Here is a 20,361-nt window from a genome sequence, read left to right on the forward strand (position 1 = left end):
GTCAGTATGAGTCATCAGAGTATTTCTTGTTACTATATGATAGGCACTGTGGGCGGCCTGGCTGCACCTCCAGGTCTAGGAGTCATACCTTGCACAGAGTAAGAATGGAAGCTTTGCCTTCAACAGAGGAGAGGGTTGCTAAGTCACTGAGAGAGCCTGGGGAGGACCCACAAAACCAAAACCCTAGGGAGAACAAAGGCCTGTGTTTAAAGAGTGGGAGGAAGAAACAGAGCGGGCCAGTGAGACACCCAAGGCCTGGGAGAGAGAAAATCTGGACACTGTGCTTTGCAGAGACTGGGGAGAGTGCCAGGAAATGGGGTGGGGGGTGTTTAACAAGGGCCTTTTACCACAGAGAAGGGTGGGGAGGAACAAGGGCTGGGATATTAGAGGACTGCAGTGACTTCTGAGAAGAGGAGGCAGCCAATTCTGAGGTGTTGATGGGAGGGAGAAGAAGAGAGAGGGAGAAAAGAAGAGCAGTTTAGAAGTGGAGGCAAGGCTGGGGCATACCTGAAAACAAACTTTGTGTCTTCATAACATGTCAAGAGCTGGTGCAAGAGCCTATAGCAGGACCCTGAGGATGGACAGGGCCCCCACAAGGGGTGCCATTCACTGTGCCCACTTCTCAGAAGACCTGGGATAGCGCCCAGCAGGCCACAGTGCCCAGAGGCCATCCAGGCAGTGAGTGTGATCCCAGACCCACAGGACTGGAGATTTAAATAACTGGTTCCAAGTTCTAGTTGATTTAACTAATTTCAAGTACAGTATCTCAGAGAAAAGTATCCAAATGTCAGCCTTACCCAAGTAGTCATCCAGAGAAAACTTGTCATTGTCCCATATCTGAATGACCAGTCTGGGTGGGACCCGAAATTCAGTTTGGTCAATACTCCAGAAATGCTCCTAAATGCCAAGAGGAACAGACAAGCCAAAATGACACAGATTACTGGACTCTTAAAAACCCTCCCCTGGGGCCTCTTGAAAATGCAACCCCACTCAAAACCCATCTTCTAGCCTGCTGCCCCCGCCCTGTGTGTATGTAATGCAGGCAGGCGCCCCAGGAAATCTCAAGACCACCAGCTGGGCGACAAAAAGGTTGTCCCGGTTTCTATCAGTGTGACTTCCTGCTGCCACTCCTGGGGTTTGGCGAGGGGGGTGGGTGGGGGGTAATTCTGTCTCCTAAACACAATGAGATGGCTTGGTTAGATTATCCTCCCAAAGCCAAGCTGTTCTAGGCCAGACCGAGAGATCCCCTGCTGGGGTGTTCCTTCTGCCCAGCAAGTTCCCTGCCCCACCCCCAACCATCCCAAGGATGTCAGAGCACACTTACTCCACAGCGGGGTGAGAGATGGCGGCCCACATTTCACTCTTATCAGTGCAGATTTAAAATTCCTGGCAGTTTTGGTTTTTGAAAAATATTGCTAGTTTTACATACTGTAAAACTAAGACCCTCTGATCCTTCAGACTCGAGTTAGGTGCAGAGAGGAGGGGGTGAGGTTCCTCCAGGTTCTCACGTCTGGTCCCTGCCTCTGCTCAGACAGTATCAGCCAAGGATCATGACACCTCCATGGCCTGATTACACCTAAGTTCCTCTGGCCCCAGAACGGAATTCCCCCAAGACTTCATGAATTTGAAGGAAGATTATTGGGTTGTTGGTTTTTCAGATGACAGTCTGAGATGTTTCCCTTTGCAGGACTTAGAGGGCCTGGCCCTGAGGGGCCGAGAAGCCCACTCTACCATTGTCTGGCCTCACCTGACTGTCCTGTGTGGGGTTACTCGGGATGCTGAGAGGTCCAGCTTAGATGTGAGTAAATAGGAAAGGAAACTTTACCTAAGGGCCTACCTGACCCCAAACCCCTCACCTTCCCCCTGGTCTGTCTCAACATTTGAAAGTATGAATGGTTCAGCATCAGGATGAGCCTCTGCATCTTTAAAAAGAGACCTTGGAAGGCATTCATCTCACCTAAACGGAAAAAGTGCTCATTAGAGCATCAGCAGTGGGTAGAGCCTGGCCTGCTAGAACAGGAGGGGGCTGTATCCTGATCCAGGTGTAGGGAGAAGAGGTGACTGGGGCAGAGCTAGAAAAAGTTCATGGAATATGGTTGGGAGGAGAAATGGGACCAAGGCCTGTAAAAGACAGCTGTTATTATTACTTGCCCCACAGACTTTTCTTAGAGATTCTATTTCTCCAGTCCATGCAGTTTGGGGAGGACTGACTTTATCCTTAACTCCAGAGCTGAACCAATCAGGGGACTGCATCCCTGGGCACCACTGGCTAGCTCAGAGAGGGGCACTCGGCCTCAGACAGGCCAACTCTGGGGTCCAATCTCAGAACCCTGGTTGGTGCCTTTGGGGACTTCTCTCTCTACTGAGACCTGCTGGTAGCCATCCTACCTCCACCAGGGAGTGAGGCCCATGGGTGAAGGCAGAGCAGAGGAGTGGAGGAGGTGATCGCAGTTTCTAAAGACATGAGTTCAACCTGGGCCCCAGGCGTTCCTTAAGCCAGTCAACCCTGGCCTTTTTAGTAATGTGAACCAATAAATCACGTTTTTGGTACAAGCCAGTTTGAGTTGAGTTCTATAACCCAGAGTCTTATAAATTAAGACCAGGAGGGCCCTGAACCCTCATGGAAGTGCTCCCGAAGGAAGGCAGGCACATGCTTAAGTTTAATAAGGAAGCTAAGTGGGAAATTGCACCTACATTAATATTTTGTCTCTGGCTAGCTAGTCTGACAATTCTCTTTATCAGGGGAAGAAATCTGTCTCCCGTGACATAAGTACATACTTAGGTTGGGGTATGTACACAGGGGGTCTTTTACCAGATCCTTCCCCCAGCTGCCAACATGTCAAGGGAAGAAAAGCTGTGTTCCTTTTACTCCTAACTACACAAATGCCTACTAGAATTGTGTGACCCTGGGCAAGTATCTGCACCACTGGGGTCTCTGAATCCCCACCTTACCAAGAGGGAGCTGGACCCATGACCTCCGAGGTGCTGAGCACCTCCGACCTTTTCTGAGTGTCCACATTAAGAAAGACCCATGACGTTCCCGCCCCACTGACACATTTCAGAACTCACTTTTTTAGCAACAAGACAGAGTTGTTCAGCTGGGAGGTAGTCAAAAGGGAAGACAAATCTCCAGTTAAAGTTCCCTTCACCATCCAAGGACCTGTAATGGACATCTGTTTTCTGTTTGTTTTCTTCATTGCCAGGAATCCAGCTGAAAAGCAGAAGCAAACAGACTTAGCTTCATGTGATTGACAAGTAATCTAGCCGCAAAATTGTGCAGTGATTAGGAGAGTGAAGGGCAGGAGAATTAATGCACTTTTCTTGGGCAGGTTCCAGTTATCTACAGAGCTGGGGAAGCCAGGGGTGGTGATTTATGAAGGGGAGGCACTCTGGTGCATCCAACACTGGTTGTAGCCAAATAAAATAGAATTCCTCTAAAACCAGAGCAGGAAACCCTTTAGACTTCAGTTAACAGGGATAAGGTGAAATTTTCTGGAAAATATCAACAACTTAGCTTCTATTTTGGGAATGGTGAAGCTTGCCGGCTATGATTTTAGTCTCCCTACCTATAACTCATTGCTGTCTGTCATCACCGCTGATAGGCTCAATGAATGTGGGTTAGTTCAAAATTTCAGCATTTCCTTTTCCATATTTTACTTAAGCAAACAAAACAGGCACGACTCAAGTAATCTTACAGCTTCCTTTTTAAATTCTTCTTAAATGTACTATGATCACATTAATTGAGACGAGCAAGGGAGATGTAAGCTGCTGCATCCACACTCCTCCTATCTATGAAAATTCATTTCTACCAACAAATGAACATCTTTTGACATTTGGAAAGTTCTCTTTGGCCTGTGCCTGGCAGACGGGTTAGAGGGATGAATGAGCATGTCTGGGAGAAAGTGTTACCACATCAGCCAACTATGGGGAAGACTTCTGGTTTGGAACCAGAAGCACATGAGATTTGAGATGGCAAAAGTGGTGGAATGCATGGATCTTAGTACCGACTACACATTAGCATCAACTGGGGCAGCTTTCAGAACTACTGCTGCCTGGACCCTCTAGATAGAGACTGTCAGTAGGAGGCAGGCCTGGCTGTGAACCTGCTGTGCTATTGACTCTCTGAGCTTCATTTCCCATCTGTAAAACGAGGTTAATGATATGTGCTTCCTTCACATGGTCAGCCTGAGGACAAAATGAGAAAGGCCAGAGTGGGAAGAGGGAGATCCTTAACACATGTTAAGGATCAGCTACTATGAACCAGGTATATAGCATACCTTATTTTATTCTTTCCAACTGATAACTAGCTCCATCTCACAGATGAGGAAACTGAGGTTCAGAGAGGGTCTACGTCTAATATATCCAGTAAGGGACAGAATTAAGTGTAACTTCCAGGTCTATCTGACTCCTAAGTACAGGACTATTACTCTACCTCACAGGACCATGGAGACTAGAAAGTCATGTGCTAATACTGGGTCCTATTACTAGTAGTGGTATTAATAACAGTCGACTGGTAATTTTACTTTTTCTCGTCAATTGACTAACCAAATAACTGAGTTGAAATATTCCTTTTGACAATTAACATTTAAGCTTTTGAACTAGCTCAATGAAAAGAGACTATACTTTTTGGCTATGACCGTGGTAGCTTCAGCTTATCAGTTCAGTTCAGTTGCTCAGTCTTGTCTGACTCTTTGTGACCCCATGAATCACAGCATGCCAGGCCTCCCTGTCCATCACCAACTCCCGGAGTTCACTCAAACTCATGTCTATCGAGTCGGTGATGCCATCCAGCCACCTCATTCTCTGTCGTCCCCTTCTCCTCCCGCCTCCAATCCCTCCCAGCATCAGTCTTTTCCAGTGAGTCAACTCTTCGCATGAGGTGGCCGAAGTATTGGAGTTTCAGCTTTAGCATCAGTCCTTCCAATGAACACCCAGGATTGATCTCCTTTAGAATGGACTGGTTGGATCTCCTTGCAGTCCAAGGGACTCTCAAGAGTCTTCTCCAACACCACAGTTCAAAAGCATCAATTCTTCGGCGATCAGCTTTCTTCACAGTCCAACTCTCGCATCCATACATGACCACTGGAAAAACCATAGCCCTGACTAGATGGACTTTTGTTGGCAAAGTAATGTCTCTGCTTTTTAATATACTATCTAGGTTGGTCATAACTTTCCTTCCAAGGAGTAAGCATCTTTTAATTTCATGCCTGCAATCAGCATCTGCAGTGATTTTGGAGCCCCCCAAAATAAAATCTGACAGTTTCCCCATCTATTTCCCATGAAGTGATGGGCCCAGATGCCATGATCTTTGTTTTCTGAATGTTGAGCTTCAAGCCAACTTTTTCACTCTCCTCTTTCACTTTCATCAAGAGGCTTTTTAGTTCCTCTTCACTTTCTGCCATAAGGGTGGTGTCATCTGAATATCTGAGGTTATTGATATTTCTCCCGGCAATCTTGATTCCAGCTTGTGCTTCTTCCAGCCCAGTGTTCCTCAAAACCCTCCAAAGGAGTCACTGGGCTCTCTGAATATAATTTAAGCACCTTAGCACATCCTTTTATGATCTGACCCCTGACAACCTCATCCTACATACTACACTCTTGCCATCTTGGCTTTCTTTAGTTCCTCAAACACACTCTTTTTTCTCACATCTGTCCTTTGCACAAGCAAACTGATCAGCTCAGGTGATTATCTTCCTCAAAGAAAACAACAAAAAATGTGGTTCACCATGCAGTATAACAAGCAGTTCTATGAGATAGGGATGTCCTAACTGTACCTGCTTGGAAGGGAAGTGTTACATAACATCAACACATATTATGCTTCCCCCTTTCAGCTTATAACCCAACCCTAATTGGCACCATCATCCTGCCCCAGATGGCTCACCCCTGTAGCTCTTCCCTCTCCTTTCTTATGAATCTTTTCACATTTTAATTTGAAAACAAGGTTAACAACCACTCTTGGTGTGTGTGTTTGTATGTAATACCCATGTGTGTATAGTGCTAGGCATGTTATTTGTGCATTATTCATCCTTTCACATACAATATTTAGACTTTTCATTCAAGATGTGACATGGTACTTTAAGTTTAATATTTTGGCCACACCATGCAGCACGTGGGATCCCAGTTTGCTGACTAGGGATTGAACCCATAACCCCCTGCTTTGGAAGCATGGAGTCCCAACCACTGGACCCACCAGAGAAGTCCTGACATGGTATTTTAGGTTGTGTTTTATTCTTTGATTACCAGAGTTATCTCTCGGTCCAGTATTACTTGAGTTTGTTTCCCTGATTGGAAAAAAAAAATGCTTTTGATAGTCAAATAAATTTGCATATATATAATTAGCCAAAATTAGTTTTCCTTGGGGAATGGTAATAATATCCTGAAATGAGAAAGAATAATGAAGTACTTGATGAAACATTCCCTGTGTAGAGTGAACCTAAATGACAATAATTATGTCTTTAACAAAGGTTTGATTGAAGGCCACTTGGGATCATAAGTGAAACTTTATTCTCACTTTATGAATATATTAAATTTCAACAAGTCTTATCTTTTACTTATCAAGGAACCAAACTCAATTCATGTGGAATAGTAAGTTTATAGTGTGACTGTTAATTTTATGTGTCAATGTGACTGGCCATGGGGTGCCCAGATTAAACATTATTTTGGGGTGTGTCTATGAGAATGTTTCTGGATGAGACTAGAATTTGAATTGATGGACTGGGTAAAGTAGATGGCCCTCCCAAATGTAGGTGGCATCATCCAGTCTGTTGGGGACCTAAATAGAACAAAAAAAAAAAAACAGAGGAAGGAGGAATTTACCCCCTTTTTCTGTCTCAGTGATTGAACCAAGACATCTCAGGTCATCTCCTCCTGACCTTAGACTGGGATATATACCGTGGGCTCCCCTGATTCTGAGGCTTTGAACTCAGGCTGAATGATCCCTCCAGCTTTCCTGGGTCTTCAGCTTGCAGGTGACCAGTCGTGGGACTTTTTAGCCCCCATAACAAATCTCCCTCTCCCTATCTTTGTTTCTGTCTTTCCCTCTTTCTACACACACACACACGTCCTCCTTGTCCTTTTTCCTGGCAAATCCTGGTTAATGCACATAGTGTGTACTATCTGCCAGATGCTATCCTAAATGCAATCTTCTGAATATTCCAGAGTGGTGGGTACTGTCATTATCTCCATTTTACAGATGAGGAATAGTGAGTTTGCTAACTTGCCCAGCTAGTAGGGAAACCACCAGATTTCAACACAGCTTATTTGACTCCAGAGTCTGACTTCCTAATCCTTGGGTTCTGTATGCATCAGTGTATAACACAAAACTGACACCAACATGGATTATTTGGAATTGAATTATGCAAGTAACAGAAATGACACTTTACACATTGGATGTAGGCACTCAGTAAATGTTGGTGGAATAAATGACTTTTTTAAAAAAGCTCTAATGTTTCTTCTTTTCCATGGATGTTAACTTCAGGTAATATATTAAAAAAAAAAAAAAAAAAAAAAACCTTGGGAGTTCTACCTCTGTCTCTAAGGCTGGTTATTCAAAGTATCAAAAAGGAATAAAAATGAACTGCATGACTAAAAAGTCTCATAAATAAAAAATCTGCTTAATAAATGAAACAAAACCTTTCTTTTTTTATAGGTATCAGATGCCACTGCTCATAAATAACATCCATACAGGCTTTTCTTTCTGTTCTTTGTCTCCCTGGAGCTTTCTTCCTAAGCAATGGCAGGCGGGTTCTTTACCACTAGCACCACCTGGGAAATCCAGTAAGACATAATGTCTTCAATAATCAAGATCCTATAATGGACACCCTATAATGGAACGCTCATGAAGGAGAGTCTGCTTTGTTCTCGAAGTCTGCAGAGGCTCTTGCGTGCCAGCCTTACCCTTTCACATAGATGTCGCTCATTTCCTCTCCTGTGATGCTTTTCTCGTCCAGGACAACATCCTTGGTGTTCCAGATAATCACACGCAGGTAGTATCTACGAGAAGCACATTTTGAAGGTGTTTTATCCTCTCAGGTCCTGAACCAGGACCCCAGTGAGAAACAGCAGGGTCTCAAGATGACTTACTTCTTGGCTTTCCGGGGTGTGATGTTGAAAGGAGGGCCTGGTGGCCCCAAATTCTTGGGGAAAACATCCACCCACATCTGAAGTCTTCCCTAAGCCATTCGAAAATGAAAAGAGAAATGAAGTTACATTATGGGTGGTAGAGACTACAATCTTCTTTCATACGTCTTCAGTGAGACTAGTGCAGGTCTCCTAATTTATTAGTCCATACAGAAGGCAAGAGAAATGGAGTAAAAGAGCAAATCAAGATGAATCTTATACCTTCAGTGTCACTTAGGCCATCCACCCTCCGTTCTCTCCCAGGAGTCTCTACATGTGCCTGCTGCTGAGTCACTTCAGTCGTGTCCGACTCTGTGTGACCCCATAGACGGAAGCCCACCAGGCTCCCCCGTCCCTGGGATTCTCCAGGCAAGAACACTGGAGTGGGTTGCCATTTCCTTCTCCAATGTGTGAAAGTGAAAAGTGAAAGTGAAGTCGCTCAGTCGTGTCCGACCCTTAGCGACCCCAAGGACTGCAGCCTACCAGGCTCCTCCATCCATGGGATTTTCTAGGCAATAGTACTGGAGTGGCTTGCCATTGCCTTCTCCACTACATGTGCCTACCTTATCATAATCTGCATCTTCCCTGGTTAATAAAACGAGGGACTTGCCATCACTAACACAACCCCAAACACACATACTCCCTCTTGCAGTGACTCTCTGAACAGTTTTCACACCACCTCTCATCCACCATCAGACTGCCTACTTGCTACCAGTTCCAGTTTTGTGACACCCAAGGGTTTTTCCACTTACCTTGAGAGAGAAAATCAAAACAATACAACAGACAGACAGCCTGGCACTTTCAAAGGAGAGACGCAATGACAAAAACATCACCATTCACCAAACTGAGGGCGCCCTGCATTGGCTTACTAGGGCCCACCGCCTGGAAGGGGGGCTTGCAGGAATGTGGAGGGCGAAAGCCTGGATTGATGCTTGTGCCGCCATCTTGATGAGCTCCCCTTGCTGCTGCTGCTGCTGAGTCACTTCAGTCATGTCCGACTCTGTGCGACCCCATAGACGGAAGCCCACCAGGCTCCCCCGTCCCTGGGATTCTCCAGGCAAGAACACTGGAGTGGGTTGCCATTTCCTTCTCCAATGTGTGAAAGTGAAAAGTGAAAGTGAAGTCGCACAGTCGTGTCTGACCCTTAGCGACCCCACAGACTGCAGCCTACCAGGCTGCTCCATCCATGGGATTTTCCAGGCGAGAGTACTGGAGTGGCTTGCCATTGCCTTCTCCGGAGCTCCCCTTACCTCCCTTTATATCTTTGACGGCTACAGACCAGGCCCATTTATCTGACTGGAATATTCTTCCAGACGCCTAGGAATGCCGTTAACACACTCTATCAACCATACAAACCAATTTAAGTTCCCCAGACTGTTTTTGGATGTTCTGTATACTCTGCCTTCACGACAAAAACAGACTAGTCCTTTAAGAAGGTTGCCAAGGAAACCACTAGGTTGGCTTCCTAATACATTGTGATCAAAAGGAATTAACTGGGGTTCTTGGAAAGGGATATATTTTACTGTGATCCTTACTCTCTTCCAACTAATCTCGAGGGCTCAAGGGTCTAGCATACATCAAGCACACTGCAGAAATTAGCCATCTCCTAATTAGCAGTGTTTCCTAAGACCCAGCCACAGTCTGTCCACTGTGGTAGGTAGAGGTGATGGAAGTATTGGTGGATGCCCAGGGAGAAATCTTCCTTGCTTTGTTATGTCTTAAGACTATTCAGTTGAGAGGTGGGAGGGGAAAGAGGAGGAGGAATGGGCTCTTTGAGGGGAAGGAAGAATAATAAGAGAAGGAAGATATGAAAATAGGGAACAGAATAAAAGTGAGTGACAAAACAATCTAGTAAGCCCAGCCCACTTGTACTCACTTCTTAGGAGACCATGGTTCTGCTATCCGTATCAACAATATTTGCACCCATTATATTAATATTTCTTAAAGTGTCATTTCCTAACCATCTGCATAGATACTTGTTACAAATTCAGATTCCTGGCCCCACTCCAGACTTTCTCAATCTCTGCAGGCATGGTCTGGGAATCTTCATTCTAACAAGCTTCCACATAGACTATTTTGTCATTTTCCATGTCTCCCCTTGCTTCTCTGGAAACTGACCTTCCCCCGTCACTATCCACACGGTGCCTGTGATGATCCATCCTGTGCATTGTACCCTGTCCTCCTGGCTAGAGCTTAGTGGTCCAGTGGTGGAGGAAGGGACCAAGTTAGGGCAACCCATCCTTTCCACATTTGGAAGCAGGTGGGGCTACATTACAATATACAAAACTCAGAAACCGTCCACAATATTCTGACACGTGGGAAGGTGCTCACAGGAAAAGTGCAGGCTAAAGGAGACTCAGAAATAGACAAAAGACGGCAAGATCCGGGCCCACATTTGTTCTGAGTCGCTGTCACTCTCCTGTCTGGGTTTAGTGAGTTACCTGAAAATTCTTACAATAAATCCCCTAGTGTATGCGTGTATGTGTGCTCTCAGTCACCTCAATCATGCCCAACTCTTTGCGACCCCACAGACTCCCCATAGCCCACCAGGCTCTTCTCTCTATGGGATTCTCTAGACAAGAATACTAGAGTCGGTTGCCATTTCCTTCTCTAGGGGATCTTTCCGACCCAGGGATCGAACCCTCATCTCCTAGGTCTCCTGCATTGGCAGGAGGATTCTTTACCCACTAAATTCCCCTCAGGAATGAAACTAATCTGAGCTTCATTTTTATTTCTCGTATAGCTTTAAAGTATCCAAAAGAATAAACAAGGGGTGTGGATGATGCATGTTCAAAGGTGGACAGTGCTTTACCTGGGAGATGTTAGGCTGGAAGCTGCTGTGCAAAGTCCTCGTTTCCACATGTTCAGGAACCAGCCCCTGAGTCCTGAGGATGTGAAGGGCAAGGCGCTCCTCGGGGGGTCCAAGGTGCTGGTGCAGGATTTTGTTTGCTTCTGCAACATTTTTTATTTTTTAAAAAAGGACAGTGAAACAGGGATGGACATCCAGAAACAGTTCAGCCTTGAGGGATTCTCAGTACTTCAGCCCAGACTTTGCAAACACAGTCAGGCAGTGCCAGTGTGCGAACTGCAGCCTGTGAACGAGTTGTTGATAGAAACAGCTCCTGACCAGAAGCCCTGGCCAACCAAGTTCATTCCTGACTTGTGGACTGCAAATAGCAAAGAGACCAAAAACACTTCAAACTGTGTAAGGGCAACCCCCATTTATGTTGCTGTCAGGGGCTCATGGCCAGACTCCTGTGCAGTTAGGTGTGGCCATGCAAACAAGGTAGGCTAGACTGTAATGTAGGCGGAAGTGACAGGTGTGTCCTTCAAAGCCCAGCTCGTAACACCCTGTCACGTAGAATCACCTCTGGCACCTTCTCTTCTGGATGCAGAAGAAAATGGTGACCTTAGACACCAGAGGTGATGATGGGCAGAGATGCAGGATGAAAGAGCCTGGTCCATGAAGGACTGTTTGGAAGAGAGCCACCCACCTGTAGGAGTACCTGTTTTGAATTTATGAGAAATAAACTTCGATTGTGTTAAACCACTAACATTTTTAAGCTTAACTGTTACAGTAGCTAGCTAGTATCACTGTGGCATTTAAAAAACATAGACTCTCAAATTTTCCGTCACTCCTTCCATTGAGAGGTGGGGGGCTAAGTCCTCTCCTTTGAATCTGCAGATATATTTGATCACTAAGGAAAGGATGCTATGTGACTTCTAAGGCTAAGCTTGAAAGACCACATTGGTCTTCCTGGATCACTTGCTCTGAGGGAAGCTGCCAGCCATGTAAGGAGCCTGGGTGCCCAGATAGTGCCCTGTGGGAAAGGCCTGGGTAGGTGCTCTGGTCATCAGTCCCAGGTGAGCTCCCAGCCAAGGGCCATCCTGGACATCAAGCCAAAACATCAGGTGACTGCAGCCTCGGTCAACATCTGACAGCAATCAACTGCCACGCAAGTGAGACGTGACCAGGTGAGCCCTTCCTGAATGGCTAACCCACAAGACTGTGAGCAAAACAAAATGGTTGCTATATGGGGAAAGACTCTAAAAAAGAGTGGATATACATATATAATGATTCACTTGCTGTAGAGCAGAAACTAACACAACATTGTAAATCAAATATGCCAATAAAACTTTTAAAAAACACAAAATGGTTTCTTTCAGCAGCTAAGTTTTGGGATGATTTGTTATGGGGCCTAAGTAATGGGAATAACCCTGACTGATACAGCTTTTGGGGGGTGGTGTTTGATTGTTGGGGTAGTTGTCTCCATGAGGCCATGTTGCTTGCCAGTTTATTTCCAATGCCCTTTGCAAGTTCTGATGTAAACAGCATCGTTTGTTAAACCTCTAATAATCCCTGATACTGACCAAGTCTTCAAGTCTTCTTTCAGATAGAAAGACAAATACAGTTTCTTACAATGCCAGGAACAAACAGTTGAGGATCAGGAAGCACTTTCATTCCCGTGTATCTTTGTTCAGCTTTCTCTAGATATCCCATGTGCCCTCAAAGCCAGCCCCATGCCAGCCCCTCCAGGAAGCCCTCTTCCCTACAAAACACTGAATCATGCCACAACTCTTACGTTCTATTAAGCTGATTTCAGTCTATGTCATAATGCAGTTAGCTGTTTAGGAGTCAGGACAGACTGTATTATAAATTACTGCTCAGGAAAGATCAAGACCCCAAGTTCAGACATGAGCCAGATGTGAACTCAGCAGATTCTTCAAGTTAGCCCCCAGCATCCCTGAGCCTTTTCATAGAGAGTTGGGAGAATGATGGAATAATATTGGAGGAGAAATTCTTGCACTACCATCTGAGCACTTCTGAGCTAATTATACATCACACAGAAATAAGTTAATTATTAGAACTTTGTGTTCAGAGCTCAAATAGCTATGACCTAAAAAGGTCAAGTGAAACATAAGACAGACAAGAAAACGTGTCCATTTTGACACCTGACATGACTGCAAAACTCTAGCATAATGGGGCTTTTGTTAGACAGTCATGTGTATGGAATTCCCTATGGTATTAGGGTACTACTCTGCTGACACCCCTCCGTAACGCAAACCCAGCAGCATAGATGTGTTGCTATACCTTGCAACCAGCCTGCAATCCATGGCAGTGTGCTTACCAAATTCATCTAGGCTGTAGTCTTTTCCTCCATATCTGATGCTACTTCCATCTTCAGAAAGAATAGGCGGTGGGAAGCCTTTGAATCTGGCCACATTTTGAAGCAACTGTGTTGGTTTCAATTGATCTCGCCAGGTGTTTACTCCAGAACTGTGAATAATAATGCCACACTCAGAGTTACGCAGGGCACACATGTTCTTCTTAGATTCATACACACACATACTTAAAGGCGCGTTCATGTAATGGGGGAATGGGGAATGCACTCTAGACACTGGCTTTTGCCTGGAAATCTATTTAGGATTTAGAGACTTAAAATCCACAGTTATTCTGGCCTCAGCCAACTGGTCCTCCCCCTCTCTGGCCCTCTATAAAGAATGAGTTTGAGATCACCATAATCATAATAGGCAAACATAAATTAGAAATCACAAGCTATATCTCACTGGATAATACAGAGAGACACTGTTTAGCACTCAGGGAAAGAGGAACATCACAAAACTGATCAGTTTGTGGGGAGGGGCAGGGAATTCCCAACAATTCAAACATTGCTAGCTCTCAAGGGGAGGGGAGGGACTGGCTCTCCCGGCTTTGCCACCTGTGCCATCCTCACTGAGCACTTCACTGCCTCAGGGGCCAGGTGCGGTACACAGACGCCAATGTGAATAGCGCCCCCTGGAGTTGTGCAGTGCTATGGGCCTGCTTCTTCCTAAGTGTTAGTCACTCAGTCGTGTCTGACTCTTTGTGACCCCATGGACTTTAGCACAACAGGCTCCTCTGTCCATGGTATTCTCCAGGCAAGAATACTGGAGTGGGTAGCCATTCCCTTCCACAGGGGATCTTTACCATCTGAGCCACCAGGGAAGCCCAATTCTCCCTCCTGACTTAAAGGATCTGAGGCTCAGTGAAGACAGGCCTGAGGTAGAGCATCAAAGCTTCCCCAGTACTAATGTTAGATGGAACAGTCAACGTTTACTTCCAAAGCCACTTACACACAATATTGCTCAGGAATGCCGCAGTGGGACCCAAACCGGGAAAGGAATCGGTTTTCTAGATCAATAATTGTTTCTCCTACTTTTTCATCACGGGTAAAGGTGTCATAATCATAGACAGAAATTTTCAGATCCTTTTCTTGAGGTAAGTAGCAGCTCAGTTCATACATTCTGAAAAAATGAAAGTGAGGTTAGAATTGCATGATCCCCCCTCCCCCCAAGTGTCTCGCACACTCCATAGCTCTGCACAGACTCCCTGGGCCATGGGAGGAGGATGTCATGGCCGGGATAGCCAGGTGGGTGGTGGGCAACAGGTGGTGCTTGAGAAGTACTACACGTTAGTAATAAGAACAACAACAGAGTATACACTTGCTCAGGAGAAGATCCGGGGTTTAAGTGCCTAAGGAAAATCCCAGTTTTGCTGCTTACTAGCTGTGGGACCCTAGGGCAACTACTTAACATCTCTGTGCTCTGTTTTCTCATCTGTAAAAATGGGGATAAGAATCCCGACCAGCTCATGTTGTTGTAAGGGTCAAGGGAATAAATGTTTAGAAAGCATTTGGTATGAGGGCATTACTGAAAATCCACCAGCAATAATCATAATGTTATTATACATTAAATAATACCTATTGTTAAGAATTATACCAAATGTTTTCTAAACATTTATTCCCTTGACCCTTACAACAACATGAGCTGGTAGGGATTCTTATCCCCATTTTACAGACCATGGAACATCCTGGGCTAACCCCATGGGAGCATGGGGGTCTGGAGGAGGGCAATGGAAAGCTGCCAAGAAGGCTCCCTCTCTCCTCCCAGGCTCTCTGGCTCTCCACTGATTCTTGAAGGCTTTCCCTATAGTATCCGTATGAAAACACAAACCCTTCTGAGAGACCACCAGATAATCAAACAGTAGTTTCTGTGGCAGGTGAGCAATGTGGCGCCGGTTCTGAGAGGGTAATGACTGTACGGCATGAACTCTAGATGCGCAATGTTTGGCTCTGTACTTGCACACAGAGGGGCGGGTCCCCTAGCAGGTGCTCAACAAACTCTGGACCACAAACTGTGAGAGGCCCCTCAAATCTCTGCTCTGCCCCTGTGCCTCTGCCCCTCCTCCTGTCACTGGTGTGTAGCCCGGTTCTTGCCCAAAGAGCCAGAACTATTAATCTCTGGAACAGAAGGGTGTACGTCAGTGGGGCTCTGGAGACAAGCTTCCGGGGTCTCCCAGACACGTCTCAGTGACTCCCCAGACTTCTGCAGCCAGACAGGGCCTGCAGAAGGCAGGCATCCCAGGAGAGAAGGGGCTGGAGTCCTGACTAGACCGTATCCACACATACCCCCAAATTCTATTACTGAATCCCACGGGACAGGTAATACATGTCTGTTGAGAAAAAATTATTTGCTCAAATAAGGCTGAGAATCACTTCTTCTGGTGTTCCTCTGGGCAAACTGAAGGCTCTGAGAAATCCTGCAGTTATCTTTTTAACCCAGGCATCCTGGTTTGATGAAGAAATATGCTTTGCCTTGGAACTCCAATTAACATCTTTTTGGCAGACTAACATTCCGTTGAGTGTGATGTGATAACAATGCCATGCATGTAGGAAATGTTGCTCTTTCCTGAATCCCTGTCCCAGAATTCCTGAGAGTCTCCACTGAGAAGAAAGTCACCCAGTAAGACTGAGGCCAGGGCCTGGAGCCTAGGAGGGGTTGTGGAGCTGGGGTCTCCCTGGCTCCACACTGCTGGATGGAGCCAAGTCTAAGTTCGCCAGATGGGGATTGGCCACGTGGAGCCTGACGGCATCACTTCCTGCTGAGGTGGCTTGAGCAAGACTTCTCCTGCCACTTAATTAAGCTTGTGCTTGGCTTCTCCAAGACAGTGATGTAGGCAGGGCTGCTTTTCTCCCATAAAAGCTGGCTTTCCCTGCTTCCCTGTCTCCCTCGCATGGGGCCCGCCTTCCTGCACTGCATGCCTTTTCCTGTCTAGACCTCAGGGCTGGATCAGTGGGAGAAAAGGAAAACGATCATATTGCCATGCCAGAGGATTATTTCCACTGCCTGGCTCCAGCACACGGCTCCAGGGTGTGCAGCACAAAGCGGGTGTGTGTGTGGAGGGGATGTGGGTGGCTGTGTGTGTATGTGTGTGAGGGGGTATGTGTGGGGTGTGTGGGGATGTGGGGGTGTGGTGGGTGTGTAGCTGTGGGTCTGTGTGTGTGTGGCTGTGAGTGTCTGTGGGGTGTGTGTGTGTGTGTATGCATGTGGGTGGATGTGGGTGTGTGGAAACACTCACATGTGACAGAGGGAAGGAATGTGTAAGGGTTCCATCACCACACATGAGAAGCAGCAGATGGGCAGGATAATAAAGCCAGAAATTAAGATACCAGCCACACGTCGAATAAGAACAAGGTGTTCTCCGTCTCAGTAGTGTTCTAGGGAAAAACAACACTGTACAAATGTTCTTTTTTGCAAAGAATATTTTTCTACAGGTGATGTGAAAGTTGCTCAGTCGTGTCCGACTCTTTGTGACCCCATGTACTGTAGCCCACCAGGCTTCTCTGTCCATGGGATTCTCCAGGCGGGTAGCCGTTCCCTTCTCCAGGGGACCTTCCCAACCCAGGGATTGAACCTGGGTCTCCTTCATTGCAGGCGGATTCTTTACTGTCTGAGCCACCAGAGAAGCCCCGCAGGTGATGCCTTGGCCATAAGCACGAAGCAGTACTGAGCTGGTTGGGAAAGCCTGGGGCTTGGTCAGGATTTCTCCCCAAGTTTAGGTTTCCCCTTGTACCAGCTCTGTGCACGCAGCTCGGGTGTCCTGTTTCCCTCGCTGTGACGTGGGGCCGAGATCCCCTGCCCTGCTGGCTGCAGGATCTGACACTGAGGTGAAAATCAGACGGTGGTGGCTGCACGGAGTGGAGCATGGCAGCCATGCAGACCCTGCAGTCAGGTGGCCGGGGCATGGGTCCTGGTTCTGCCACTCCCCAGCAGGGTGAGCTGGGTGTTCATTCCCTTGGTGCCTCAGTTTCCTCTTTGTCAGTAGCCCCTCAGAGTGGTGAGATTCTTGAGATGTGTTCTATGAAGGGCTCACTATAGTGCAAGCCCTCAGTAAAAGCTTAGCAAATAGTTTAGTCACTCAGTCGTGTCCAACTCTTTGTGACCCCAAGGACCATAGCTCGCCAGACTCCTCTGTCCATGGGATTTCCTAGACAAGAATACTGGAGTGGGTTGCCATTTCCCTCTCCAGGGGATCTTCCCAACCCAGAGATCGAACCTGCATCTCTTGCATCAGCAGGCAGATTCTTTACCACTGAGCCACCAGGAAAGCTTGTAATAGTAGCTATTATTAAATGTGGAAGGAGTTTATAGATGCCAAAAGCTGGTCCTCTTTAGAGGTCACTTGGGTTTGCCTTACCCTTGAAAAGGTTCTCATGAGATCAGTGTAACCATGCAGAAACAAATGTCAAATGGCAAGGATGAAGATAGTAATGCTATTTCAAGAATCTTCTTGAACAGAAGACAGGGAGCAGGACATCTGATGCCATCACTTTCTTCTCCCTTTCCCGTTTTTGGTAACAGAGTCAATAACACATACACTGGCTCAAAACAATGGAATCAAAGCATCCCAGATAAGAGAGCTCAACAGGATTGGGGTATGAGAACCACCCTGTCACTCCACGAAATCACGGCCTACTCTTCTTGTCTAGAAGCCACAGACTCTCTGGACTTCTGGGCCTCCTACCATCCATGTCCTGTTACCCCTGCCCCCAGGTCTTAGAGCGGGTCTCTCAGACTTGGTTTAATTTTCTTCACGGCACTTTTTGCTTTCACGCAATACTTTTATTTATGTATTTACATATTCATTATCTGCCCCACTGACTTGGGTATTTGAATAGTTCATAGACATGGTTTCACAGTTTCTGGGCCTAGAGCAAAGCTTGGCAGCACATACTGCATCCTTAGCATGGAGGCCATGAAGAAAAGAACCACAGAAAAACGTTTGGAAATATCTGTTACCTGCCAAACACCGGGTTGAGCGTGTTGGGGATGTAGTTGTCTCGATCTTCGATTACCTTTTTGCCCAGTGTTATTTTTATGTAAGGGTCACACTGTGGGGATGAAACAGAGGACAGGTTATGTTACTGTAGGGTGCCAACTTAAGCCAGTTTCTGGGACAGACTCAGGTGTGACTCCTGATGAGAAGGGGCGGCCTCAGACCAGGTCTGGGGAGTGCTCCCTCTTGGCGCCACGCAGCAAGCTTGCCTTTGGAGGAGAGGTGGTGGCCGGGAACAGTGACAAAGCAGTTCTCTGAGGTCACATCTGTAAAATGAGAAGGATGAACCAGTGGCTCCAAAGCCCCTTCCCTTCAAGCTCTTAGGTAAATCCCCGTTGGGACCATCCTCCTGAACAGATTGTTTTGATAGAGTATCTTTCTCCTCGAGAGATAACAGACGCCCAGAAAGAAGGAACATGACAATTATGGTGGTTGATGACTGTAATTATCTTGCTACAGGAGAAGGCCCCACACCCAGACTCTTACCAGGCCATTGTTGTCCTGGGGCTGGAGCTCTAAGCCTCGAACAATGTAAATCCTAACCGTGCATTCCTGTGGGACGCTGTCAGGTAATTCCCGAAACTGCCGGGGAGGGGCCGGCACACTGGGGTCATCCGACAGTGGGTAGATTCTGAAGGAGCCCTAGGAGAGAGACACACAGAGTCGCAGGGCCCTGGATGACCGGAGCAGGGGGCTCAGGGCAGTGTAGTCTCCCCGGGACATGACGGACAGCCACAGAGGGCTGTGGGATTGGGGGAGGAAGGGCTGCTTTTGTGAAAGAAAGCTATGGTGTACTTTGCATGTTTCTGATGGGGAAAGTGAATGATGATAAAGTAATTAATAGATCACAGGAGAGAAGGAAGGGCAGAACAGAAGTTGGGAGGCCTGGCAAAAACCCAGGGGAAACATGGAAGTGGCTTGGACCAATATGATGGCAAAGGAGGTGGTAGGAGTGAAATTCTGCACATTTTTTGAAGACAGGAATAAAAATGATTATTTTTTAAACCCAATAAAATACTAAGGTGATTTCCACCCACCCCCCGCCCTTTTTTTGCATTACTGCATATACCCCCTTCCACTCCCAGGCAAGCTCCTGTTCATCCCTCAGGTCTCAGTTGAAAAGTGTCACTTCTTCCAGGAAGCCTCCCTGACTGCCCCTGGGTGGGATGAGTTTCCTAACATCATCTTCTAACACCACATTCATCCCTATTGCAGCAATGACATCTGCTTCACTGAAAGTGAAAGTTGCTCAGTCGTGTCTGACTCTTTGCACCCCATGGACTATACAGTCCATGGAATTCTCAGGCCAGAATACTGGAATGAGTAGCCTTTCCCTTCTCCAGGGGATCTTCCCAACCCAGGGACTGAACCCAGGTCTCCCATATTTCAGGCAGATTCTTTACAGCTAAGCCACAAGGGAAGTCCAAGAATACTGGAATGGGTAGCCTATCCCTTCTCCAGTGGATCTTCCTGACCCAGGAATCGAACCAGGGTCTCCTGCATTGCAGGTGGATTCTTTACCAACTGAGCTATCAGAGCGTCATTACTGTTTATTGTCTATATTCTTCACTAGACTGTGAGCTTCCTGAAGGAGGGAAATATTTCTTGTTTGTCACTATCTCCAGGACCTAACACAGGGCTGGGCATGAAGCTGGGGCACAGTAAGTGGTGTTTGAATGAGTGAGCCATCAGTTCAGCTTGAGAGGCTTTATATTTTATCTTGAAACCAGCTTATGTACAAGAGAAAGCACTAAAGTTGGATTCAGAATATATGGGTCTTAGGATCCAGCTACTTTCATTCAGTAAAGCAGCATGAAGTGAGCACCAACCATGTGCCAGGTACTGGGGGCCCAAAAATGAACTCAAGGAATCCAGTCTGGCACAGGGATGTTAAATAGGTTTGACTCTCATGCTATCTTCAATCAATGGGGTGGAAGCTCTAAAGACAAGGATTTTGAGTAGGGTTAATTGGTCTGATTGATTAGTAATGTCTGCTATTGAAAGGATTAGAAGTGACATAGATTTGCTACCTGTGGTTGGAGGGAGGTGCAGTTGTGAAAGCAGATACTTATGATGTCAAAGGTGCT

At 46.5% G+C, this 20,361-nt stretch overlaps 1 protein-coding gene across 2 annotated transcripts in view; it reads right to left on the minus strand.

The window, feature by feature from the left end:
* MYOF (myoferlin) overlaps window positions 1–20,361 on the minus strand; it is a 188,929-nt gene that overhangs the window by 7,911 nt on the left and 160,657 nt on the right. For both annotated transcript variants that reach the window (XM_088842143.1, XM_055425068.2), the window contains 9 exons: window positions 18,761–18,916; window positions 18,238–18,329; window positions 14,233–14,403; window positions 13,248–13,396; window positions 10,931–11,070; window positions 8,083–8,171; window positions 7,897–7,992; window positions 3,070–3,211; window positions 798–897 (listed from right to left, as the gene is read on the minus strand). In XM_088842143.1, the coding sequence (XP_088698269.1) occupies window positions 798–897; window positions 3,070–3,211; window positions 7,897–7,992; window positions 8,083–8,171; window positions 10,931–11,070; window positions 13,248–13,396; window positions 14,233–14,403; window positions 18,238–18,329; window positions 18,761–18,916 (1,135 nt within the window). The remainder of the gene's footprint in view (window positions 1–797; window positions 898–3,069; window positions 3,212–7,896; window positions 7,993–8,082; window positions 8,172–10,930; window positions 11,071–13,247; window positions 13,397–14,232; window positions 14,404–18,237; window positions 18,330–18,760; window positions 18,917–20,361) is intronic.

The sequence above is a fragment of the Moschus berezovskii genome, chromosome 12, assembly GCF_049115385.1.
Source record: "Moschus berezovskii isolate FMDL1 chromosome 12, NW_MosBer_1.0, whole genome shotgun sequence".
Lineage (NCBI taxonomy): Eukaryota > Metazoa > Chordata > Mammalia > Artiodactyla > Moschidae > Moschus > Moschus berezovskii.